General features: G+C 39.0%; 1 protein-coding gene across 1 annotated transcript in view; it reads left to right on the top strand.

Annotated features, from left to right (window-relative positions):
* LOC109475201 (cytosolic carboxypeptidase 6-like) overlaps positions 1–12,014 on the top strand; it is a 79,701-nt gene that overhangs the window by 52,178 nt on the left and 15,509 nt on the right. Inside the window, 2 exon segments of the mRNA XM_019775783.1 lie at positions 6,867–6,906; positions 11,840–11,929. Coding sequence (XP_019631342.1) covers positions 6,867–6,906; positions 11,840–11,929 — 130 coding nt within the window.

The raw sequence follows: 12,014 nt of genomic DNA on the forward strand, positions 1-12,014 counted from the left end.
ACTACTAAGAGTTATGAAAACATTCTTGGCATTCAGATTCAGTAGCCAACACATAATGTTTGATCATGATTTTCACAGTGGCTTAATTTGTCACTAGGAGTGCCAAGGATGTTTTCTCTGCATTTCAAGTTCATGTTTGAAACATTATTCTGTGGTACAATCATAGTAATGTAAAACACATATTTGTGGAGTCATAGTTTTGGGGTATGATAAGCGGTAAAAACCATGAAGTTAAAACCATCGCACACATTAATTTTAGAGATTTTACAGTAAACTAGCTGCCAGGTTTGAAAACTCATTAGTTTGATCATAATTGAATTGATACGCATCAATTTTTTTTGAGCACTCTACCCACTTGGCAGTTGCACCAACATAAAAGTACTGTGAAAAAAAATCAGGCAATACAATGTGTGTGTGTGTGTATGTGTGTGTCTGTGTGTGTGTGTTTGAGTATGCGTGTTTTTGACAGGTCTTTTTCGTGTGTGCCCACAACGTGAGAGTTCCAGTGCCCTGTACAGAGGGTGCCAATGTTTCCATCTGTCTCTGTCCTGGCACTAAGTGCAGATGAATATAGATGACGTGTTGATGGCAGGGCAAAGTCAAGCGTATCAGATACCGGTTACGGACAATGACAAACGACAGGAAACGGAAAGATTACATGCCACGACGGGACACGGGAACCGATGCGCACCCCGGTCGAATCGTATCCCCCCCGGACTCGGGTCACCAGACATGTCGATTGGAGTACAAAGTGAATGGGTATGCTTTTTCCGTCAAATAAAACGGAATGAATATTAACCCTTCTTGTGACGTGTCAGTGTTGTCGTTGGCAAAGTTGTTTCCAATAAAATTCAATTGACGTTTCATCAATACGTCATATATTTACATGTATGGCACTGCAACCTGCATGTACTACTATTAGAAGTAACTAAGTCATGTATTACTAAGTAACCTAAACTTCACCCAAACTTTGAAATATTTGAAACTTTAAACTCCTTTTTACTGTTTCTTTTTTTTACCCATGATCCTATTCTGTGGAGGCTTTTTCATCTGACATCAGACATTCAGCTGTCTGATGTCACCCCCAGAAAACAGAGATTTCAGACTTCTGGGAAATTTTTTTAGAACAACCAAGGAGTGACCCTATTTCCCATGTCTGGCCTTTTGACCTCTAGTCAATCTGCCTGTCAATCTTCCCCCACCCATGTGCTGACAACCTAATCTTTCCGGACAAGCATAATAAATACACAAACCCACAGACAGCCCTCCCACCAGAGATACATATTCACGACTGTGCAAATTTTAGGTGTGACAGGTTGTTCTGTGTAATATAGCTAGCTGCTGCCATGCACGCAGTATGCCTACGATTCTACAAAGCTGGTGTGTTACCCCGAGGGGCTGTTTTAGGGGCTATACAGATACAGATGCAGATAATAATTCTTCTGCGCCCAAAAGTGAAAACAGTGAGTGTTTCAGACTGATGAATTTCTTTACCAACTTGCTTCCTGTGACCAAGTTAAAAATCTACCTGTGCATTCCCAACGTTTTGATTATTACTGCGCGGTATTTCAGGGCGTGAAAGTGCCCAGGAGTAAATGATGCCTGCATTATATTGCGCGGGAACAGCGCTATTTGGTAGATTGATGGTCAAGGGGCAAATGGAAAACCCTTCCACACATGGCCAAAAGTGGCAATGGATTAGAGCTCAGAACCTTTTACTGTTACGCCTGCAATTTAACCGGGAGAATGGTGACTCACCCTCCAAAAATGGTTGCTTTTTAATGCAGAGTCCATATCTTATTATGAATTTGCATTTTTCAGTTTGGCTTTTGTGTAATAAATGCAAGCCATTTTCAGATTAAGAAAAAGCAATTTGTGTTAGTTTTGGTGAGATTTTATCGAGTGTTATTGTGAAAATGTTGAATGGGTGGGTTTGAGTAGAGTTTATAGAAAGATGGTTTTTGCCTCCATAGGCAATCAGTGGGCCCTATCTGTATGTAATACCTCATTGCTTCAATGATGATGAGCCGCTGCCCTTTTCATGCCGGGCTGTTGCTGTTATGCAGAGGTAATAGAGCCCAAAGCAGCAGTGCTTCAAAACTACTTACAAGTTTTAGGACGAAATGATTACGTTTATCCGAACGGGTCAGCGTTCGAGGAGGAGGGGGCTTGATCCCTCATTTCAGCGAAACATTTGCCTCGTATCTGAAAACGTAAGAGGGGCTTTTGCTCTTGGCAAGACCAATTGCTTTGCGTTGATGGAATGACTGCGCGGAACCTTGAGAAGTAGTCGGGAAGTTTGTCATGAGTGTGGGTGATAGACGTGGCTTTGGCGTGCGTCTCTGTTGGGTTATACATGCGCCTGGAGACTCCGTTAAGTGGCATGTACCAAGACTCCAGGTGACAGTAAAATAGGGTGATAGATTGCCGCATCCAAATGCTAAGCTGCAATGTCGTACAGCCCCCCACTGCACCAATAAAGTAGCATTTCAAATGCCTTGAAAGCATTCGGAATTTGGCAGGGTAGCAGTTTTCCAACCACAAACCGGTTTTTACTACTGCCATCAGCCATCGCCGAAAGCAAAACTCAACGATGGGAAAGTAACAGTGATTAACCCAGGGTTCTTTACACTTCCTCTTTTATAGTTCAGTGACGAGCTCATTTCTCACTTTTCATACTGCGTCGGATTCAATAAGTCTTCGCTGGGCAGGAACAAGTAATGATCACATCTTAAAACATCGCGCTGTCAAAAGATGTTACGTTGCCCGGATGACAATTCAATTCCGAATCATCAAGGTGGATACGCTCTCTCTTATCTCCGCGGAGAATGGCTTCTTTGACCTTTCGTAGATGCGTCAAATGTAAAGCCGTAAATGCACAGTTTGAATGCATGTTTTGACCCCTGGTGCACCTCTGACAAAGTGGCCAAGCGCACACCGGAATATGGAAGGGAGGTTAGCCACAGTGTCACAACGTTCCCACCGCAGCAAACCCGACCAGACAGAAGGATGTTAGACTTGTCCAAGAAACTGTCGCAGGCAATTCTTGCCACATTTGACCGCGACCCTTGAACTATCTGCGGTGGTTTTGTGTTCATGTTTTTCATGGTGAACTCTCCTTTGCTAAATCATCACACTTTGAATACTAAGTAATACAAAACTTGATGCCCTGTTAGTATCATGCAAATTGAATTTGAATGTTTCCTCACCATAAATACAAAACATCGTAGCAAAATACTGCCATCTAATGCCACTGTAAAAGTTATAGTAAATGTTGTTCATGCAGGATCGTCAAAGTTTTAATGTATCTGTATACTGACGCACTTGCACAACAATGCTGCATAATCGTGATGTATAATATACAAACCATTGAACCAGAGCTGCCCAAAACACTTTAAATACTAAATCACTGTGATGTTATGTTATGTTACAATAACTGTGATATTATAACAATATACAGTTAGAAAGTTCAGCTTCATAGCTGATCTTTTATTGTGCCTGGTATAAAGTTATGACCACCGAATGATCACACAGGTTGTCCCGAACCGATATTTTGCACAAAGCTATTATTAGCTTGGATTAGGGGTCATACCGCCCAAATAAGGTCATCACGGTGCGTTGTCATCTGCCTCCAACAACATACTTCACCAAATATGGGCAGAATTCCCCCGCAGAAGATCGATAGCGGAAATGATGTTAGTCATTTATTGGTGTGTCCCCAGGGCCTATCCTACAGGGCTCTATGATATTTGCCAATGATAAAATCTTGTCTGAATGTCTTCCATCCACTTTGATATATGGGAATGTCTGTGGTGGTTCGGGGATGCCTTTAGATCCTCAGTCTTGATGTTATTAACCGGAACAGTTGACATACAGTAAATTTTGAAACTTTTGTGGCGGTTTTATTGTTTTTCGGTGACCTCTCCACTCACTGGAAGTTAGGACAAAGGTCCCAGAATAGGCCATCTCATTTCCTTTTTGAATCTTCTCTCTCCACTGGAAAGTTGAACCACCATTAAAGTAGTGTAAATCACTCTACATGTATATTCGTGGTAGCAAAAGTTTGCGGTGAGGGAAATGGACATGTTTGCTGAACTATACGTTTCACAGTGGCAGCAGGTGCAGCAAAAAAAAGTCGGCAAATCACTTGTTCACGGTAATGATAAGTTCTGGGTACAGAAGTGACCGTGAAATATGTGAAACAATCGCGATTTACAGTAAATGAATTTACAGTACATTAGCCAGAATTTCGGGATGTAAAGGCTATCAGTTGTGCTCTGCGTGGGCGCGTGGATGTCCGGTATCGTGCTTGTCCATGCGTGGATACCAGCCTGTCTACATCAGCAGGGTTGCGTGGGGACAAAAAACAAGAATCATATTGATTTCCCATTTGTTCTCTGTGCCAAACTTAGTTAATGATTTTTCCAGGCCACTGCCACTCTAAATGAGAGACATAATCGGGAGATAGGATGGATTGGTCAGATAGTGCCGATTCGAACGGGATGCTCGCGAAGGGAAAGACAGCCTGAAATTACACCATTGTTTAGCAGATCAGTTTTGTCAATTGCACATTGATTTTGCCTTTCCTGTGCATGAGTATTCACAGAAGAGCAATATCTGTGACACATTGTGTAAGAGATGACCAGGCCTGACAAGTTTTTATCCATTGAATCAGGAAGAATTACGCAAAACGGACCAAACCGATTTATCGATCTCGCATGATGTAAAGGGGAGATCGGCAGTGCGCTTTAAGTCTTTTCTCATTCATATTCAGCTTTTCAGGAATCCTCACTTACCTGCCTATTGCTTCTATTGAATTTTACTTAGAGATAATCTTTACTCAATACCACAGTAGCATATCGGCTGTACATAATATATCAGAATCTGATATCTAGTTTCACTGACCTGCAATCATGTTAGATTGCAAATGTATCATAATCTTCATCAAACTATAGGACCAGGTGTAATGTTTTACTGTTTCGTTATTTATGTGTAATACTATGTAGTACTTTACCAACTGTTTTTATCACTTTAAAGAAAGGTTTTAATTCAGTGCATCTGTGTGTCAGTAGTTATTAAGCTAGGTAAGTACAATGTAGGGGAAACTGACAGGAAGTTAGATCAAAGGTCCCAGAAAAGGCTACCTCATTTCCTTTTTGAATCTTGACTTAGATACAGAGAGAGAAAGAGAGAAAGAGATAAAGAGAGAGAGAGTAGTGAAACCTTGGTATTATATGATAAGTGAAACTTTTCAACAGAATAAAACTACAGTAACTGTTCATACACATACCTTTAATTTGGCTTGCATAACTTTATTTGAGATTTTAACTGTGATATCTGTCATCACAAATGATGTCCTATTTTTACTTTAAGCTCCAAGGAATAAAATGCAATATATGGAGATGTAGATGCTATAGATTAACTGAGACTTTTCCAATATGGGAATCATGCATGAATGATTTTCATTGGCCAATATTGATGGGTGGTGTTACCTGTGCTGAATGTTTGACCAGCAGACAGCTATGAGTTACAGGGGCCTTCTGACTGTTAGATGCTTATTGAATAATGGCTGAGTGATTGATTATAGTATTGGACACCAGGGACGCCAACCCTGATAACTAGTTTTGGCCACACGTCAGGAAAAATCATCATCGCGGAGCCAACATTTTGAAGTTGGTCAAAAGTAACAAAAATTGCATGTACAGAATGGAAGATATTTAATATGATAAGAACGGTTTTTCAGGACAAGTTTTGTTTAATTATAAAGACATTGATACTAGTCTTGGTTACATATACATGTACATGATTATGTGGGGAAATTGAATTATCATTCCAGAGAATAAATGGAAAGTTTTTCGAAAGTGAAAAAAATGCAATCATACAGACGTTGGATGATAGGACATTGATGCTACCGTACATCTACTTTTGGTCACATGTCAAAAAAATCATCCATCCCCCTAAACATTGGTTTGTCAAAGTGTTATAACTGATGAAAGAAACATATCAAAGACTGAGATTTAAAAACTGCTCACTACTGGATGTAATCTTTTATGAAACATTAAGAACAAAGTAGATGAAACGATTGAGATACTTTCAGTATGGTGATTGTAATAACAGTTACTGTTACTGTTAGTATTTACTCCCCATTCCTGTTGTATTAATCTGTCTAGACAGAGCATCAGCCAAAACTGTGATGACTGTCTTATTGCGTCTGCTTTCTGTCTACATTGGACTTCGTGTTAATCCACAGTTGCCAGTGCCATATAACACAGACCCCTTTAGATATAAAGTCTCCTCAGACTGTCTGTATCTGCCCCCCACCCCCGCCAGTTTGCCAAGGGCAACCACCAATCACAATCAATCAATCTGATCATGTGACCCACTACAGGTGGGCCATGCTCATTACAGCATGCAGGGGTCAGGTTCAAGAACTTTCACACCACCAACTTCAGGGCGCTAGCTAGCTCAAAATTTTTTTTTCTATCAGCCCAGGTTCATGATTGGACCTGGGGGAGAATGCTCACAATCTAGGGGGGTCTGGGGGCAAATCAAGCCTTTAAAATGCAATTTCCCACATTTTGAAAGGCAAATCATGGGTTGAGAGTGGTTGTTGGTGGTCCCTTGGATATTTTTATATTCTTACCCAAGATTTTGGTCAATTTTGTCCATCAAGGTTGACGGATTGGTTTCAAAATTTTTCCGTCACATGCCACAAAGTTCCTGCAATTGGCAGATAAACTGCATGGTGCTAGAGCCCCAAGCAACTTTGCTAAACCAATACATAGTTAGACTTTGAGTACATGATCTAATTACATTGAAAGTTTTGACAGCTACTAACAGATGCTGTTTTTTTTTTCCTATTACAGCAACAAAGAAGACTGGACCTTCTCACCATCACTGCACCTGGTAAGTACTACTCAAGGCAGCCAATCAGCTGCCTTAGCTCATCTACCAATAAGAAGGCTTGTTTCTCTGAGCCAATCAGCAGCTTGAAGGACAACCATTGGCCAATTAGAAGGTTAACACTCTCTTAATTTTTGTCCAATCCAATCAGGGTTTCAATTGAAAACACTCTAACAATTCAAATTGATAACATTTTACTCATGTTTAGGTTTGAATAAGAAATTAGATGAGATATTATGCCCAGAAACAGATCTTGTTCAAATAAAGCATAAAAGATCATAAAAAAGTAGAAATCAGAAGTTTTGTAGCATATATTAAATAGTACATAATCCTATGAATTGTTTCCTCATCTTTTCATAATTATTTTGTTCTGATATTAGAACACAAAAAATGTAAAATCGGCAATGTGTCGCATTCTTCTTTTTTTTTTTCAAGAACAGAAAAAGCAAACTTCAAACATGTGGCATAATCCACAAGCCTATACTTATCAAAAGAGCTATAGCGACCATTCTAATATTTTGTTACTTAACCAAAGGGCCAGTATGAGAATGACATTGACTAAGAAAAATGGTGTAATTCAGCCATATGCATGTAATTATTTCTGACACCTATATAAACCATAATGTTCCCCTTTTCCAATTTCCCCATCCATTTTTTCCCATTATTGGAGCAGACAGGTGCTGTAGGTAGATTTGTAGGTGCTGTGGTGATGGCACGCTGGAATCTGACCCACTTCTGTAAATTATTCATGCCTAACATCCATCACTCCAAGTGACAAGACCGTCGGACACACCGGCAAATTATTAAAATATTTCCCTGCAATTACTTGGGGGATCAGATGAAATTCCCCGACTCTCGTTCTTCTAGCTGCCGTTAATGAGGTCACTACGATGGGGATACTGTTACAGTTTTTGGGAGGTCATGTAGAAGTAATGATATTTTGTGTTTCCGCCCTTGTCGAATGCCTTTTTGAATCGTGGTGTCTTTCTGACACAAAAGATCAAAAGATATGTGTACAAAAATGTATGGTTGTTTGTGATATTTGTGTAAAAGAATCATCTTGGAATTCACATTTCCATCCTTCGTGAAATTATGTTCTCTTTTTGACATGAAAGCTCAAAAGACATTTCACATTGCATTTTGAGTTACTAAATTTTTTAAAATTTTATGTAGAGCATCTTTAATGTTTCTGTCATTGTCAAATGTCTTTGTGAAGTTGCGTTGCCTTTCTGACATAAAGGATTGAATGTCAAATATTTTATTATGTAGAGAAATGCATGACAAATGTAGTGTTTATTTGTGATACTTGTGTAGATTAAAGTTATCTTTCATGATTCCGTTCTTGTCAAATGTCTTTCTGAAAGATCAAAACATGATCTGTATCTTACATGTAAATTAGAGAAAATTTATAGTAGTTATTTGCGATATGGCAAGTAGTAGCTACATGTGTAACTTGCTTGTAGTGATAAGAATATTTTACAAAATGCATGATGCAGTAAAGATATGTTGCTGAATCGTTGGAGATTGTGAACTGATCTTTAAAACATTGTGATGCATTTGTGGGTTCGTGGGACTAAATTGCGAGGATGCTGCCATTTCATCCAGCTTAATAAAGCTTCCTGCGTCGATGAAAATTGGTCCCGGTGGGTCGCCGAGTTTCGTGGAAATGAGTGAAACAGGTAATGAGGCGTGACAAGGATGCCATACCGCTGCAAAAACGCAACACGGCCACGAGTACCGTAACTCGCTAAATATTTGCAGCAGCTTAATATTTCGGTGCGAAATCATAACACAGCAAATATTTGTGTTGTACATCTGCATGTATCTACTGTACTACAAAATTGTTTCAACCACGAACTTCAAACTTTACCACCCGAAAACCTCCTTTTTCTTCTACCGTAAAATGAACCCACTGTGAAAGTAAGTGCTTTTACTGTCAGCACAAATGGCTTAAGCAGCAAACAAGCTACTTTTCTCAACCCCTAGTGGAGATTTATCGACAATTAAGCCTGTCGGATTGGATCTGAGGGAGGTTTAGGAAACAGCACCTCATACGTAGCTGTGGGGATACTAGATAGCAGAGATATCACAATCAGCACAACTGACACTTAAAAGGCAAAAAACGTCTTCATCTAGAGAACCATTGCTCCCTTAAGGCAAAATATAGAGAGAAGTGGGAATAATGTCTTTAATATATCTGGGGGTTACTTGAAAAAGTGTCAAATTGCAGCAGCCCTAATTTGGGATAGGTTGAACACAATCATTATTTTTAGATTGGCCGCATAATTGTCAATATGAAAATGATTAAGTTAACTTAGTCTATATGAATATGATTAAGAATCAAAAAGTGTCCATAACCTGTGTGCTTAGGCTGATTTAAACTGGCCAAACCATCAGTCATCAACTGTCAAAATCACCTCCCACCCTCTATGCAACACTTGCCACTTGGACCAGAAACATACAAACTCACCAGTATTAAAGCCACCCAAAACAATACTTCTGTACCCAGAAGTAATGATAAAGCTGTTCACAGACTGAAGAAGAGCCTACTGCTTGCAAAACTTCCATGTTTTATAACAACATGGTTTATTGTCCAATAACGTTTAGCGGAAAATGTCAGAAACTGTAGATCCTTTAATGTTGGCAGTATCTTTGGCATTTACTGCATCTTTTCTCATCAACGATTTCTTGGCCTCCCATTGAGGTCACCCTTCCTAATGGCTGTGTAATAAGATTCTAATGGAATCTAATCATCACTTGAGTTATTGGGGTCAGGAAGTCAGGGCCAATTTCTCCTCCAAAACAGCCCAGAAAGTTTCATAACGTCATAAAGTAATATCCTCCAGCGAGGTTCTCTCTGATGTCATTTGACAAGTCCTCGGTTTCTGTGGAGGATGTTGTAAAGTACCCAACTCCAAGTGTCAGGCCAGAGAATGCCATGCTTATTGCGATGTAATGAAAGTACTAAATCCAAGACGGAGGTGTTCTTAGACTAATGTGCCAGCGAAAAGTTCAAGAACACCATCTTTTCTTGAAGGTCATATTTTGTAGTTTTCAGTGCCTTTATCTTCATTTCCCTTTGTTTATTTGTCACTTGTTATAATGTAACTAACATGTATGCACAACTGATGATAATCACTCAGCCGTACAAAAGAAGAAGAGAAAGAAGGAAATTGAATTGTTACAAAACTCACAAAACAGCACCATGAAAAATGCATTTTGTCTTCTATAATTGCTTCCCTAATCCTTCACTGGGTTGCATCATACGTAGAGGCAAAAATGAGGAATGAATCTTGAAAAGATAATCTCATGCAGAGGTATCGAAACAAAGTTTGCAAAAAAAAAATTCATGATTTTCATGCCCCTCTGAAGATGATTACACAGGGTTTCCATCAAGTAATTACGAACTCTGTTTACCTATGACACTAATTTGAAAATAACTGAGTTTCCTGTACTAATTGTTGAGGAAGTGTTTATGGAGAAGTTCCATGATTATTATTTTTGATTTACTTATCCCCACAGTATTTGTTTTTCATACTATTATTAGATAATTCTTCCTTAACTAAATACACTTTGGGAGGAAATAGTACGTCAGAGATATGATTGAACTATCATTTCGAAGTTAAGAAAAACATGAATTTGGTTGAGTCCAATTTGTTGTGTTGGAAATTGCAGTTTAAATCGCTTCATAATGATTTCTACCAACACAGATGAACTTTCAAGATAAAAACATGAATTATACAAGTTATTACAGACGTGTAGACGTTGTACATAACTACATTCGTTGAGAAAACTTCATGATGTTTGGTTAATTGCTTCTGACAAAGACATATCATACACAAAAAGCAAAGTTTCTTCACCCTAGCATCAATAAATTATGCAAGACTTTATCGCGAGCATACCACCATTTGTTCCCAACCATTTGGCTCCGCTATGGATTATTTTTAAATCAGTTATGAGCATTATAAGTCATAAAACTTTATGACATACTTAATAATTAGTCACACATGCAGGCGTGCACAATGCAAAGTATTTCAGGTGACTAATGCACAGAGACATATCTGTGTCTTTCTTGTCACTCTGACAAAATAAATTTGCTTACAGGCAGTTTTTAATGGTTTTGATTCAAGCCAGGTGGACATACCAGGACTGACTTGTCAATAATCATTATTGTAACACTGACACAGTAAATGCTATACTGTAAACTTTGTAATTTTAATTGTGTTTTTTAGTTTGCAGTTTTCACTATGACCTGTGATGGCAAACCCATTGCAGTGCAGTCATATACTAGTTACTTTATAATAATGGTGGTTTAAACCACAAATTCAAGGATGCTACAAACTGTTTATTTTTGCCAGGCTGCAACATTTAATTCCCGCAAAGTTAAGATGAAGTTACGGTATGTGATATTGTTCAAAAGTTACTGGGTCAGCGTTTTGGCAGAGGGTCGTGAAAAATTGATGATACCAAGAATGTAGAAGTCAGGGAAAATCGAGTTTACTGAGTGATGTAAGTAGAGGAAATTAAATTACTGCAAACTAGGATATGTAGGAATGAAATTGGTTCCACTCTTCTGGGTTATAGTATATACATACCTGTAGTCTAGAAAGTTCAATCTGTTTTGAAATGTTTGAGGAAGACATTATGGTAAAAAGTACCAGGGTATTACATGAAGGTTAAGGACATCTAGATATAGCATGCCTCTAGATCCCCCCAGGATTGCTGTGTCTTCCACGCTCAACATGATATTACAGCAAACAAAATTGAGATGACGGGGAACAATTCATGCTGGCTAGAACACTGCGGGCATGTCAAAAAAAAAAAACTAGAGGAATGAACCTGTAAATTTTGTCTTCTGTGTCATGACTAGTGGAAGAGTAGCTCAGAACTTGTTTGGAATCGCTTTCAATTTTTACTTCCTTTTTTTTTTCTCCAGAAAACTTGGATCCAGATGAGAACCAAAGAGTTGTATTTGTGACGGCGCGTGTGCACCCTGGAGAGACGCCTGCGTCTTTTGTTTGCCAAGGTATGCCTGAAACTCTGGCGATAAGCCATACGACTGGACCACGCTGAGATACTGCTGCTTTACCCTACACACCTACAGGCATCTT

The sequence above is a fragment of the Branchiostoma belcheri genome, unplaced genomic scaffold (assembly GCF_001625305.1).
Source record: "Branchiostoma belcheri isolate BF01 breed outbred unplaced genomic scaffold, Haploidv18h27 scaffold33, whole genome shotgun sequence".
NCBI classification, from domain to species: Eukaryota; Metazoa; Chordata; class Leptocardii; order Amphioxiformes; family Branchiostomatidae; genus Branchiostoma; species Branchiostoma belcheri.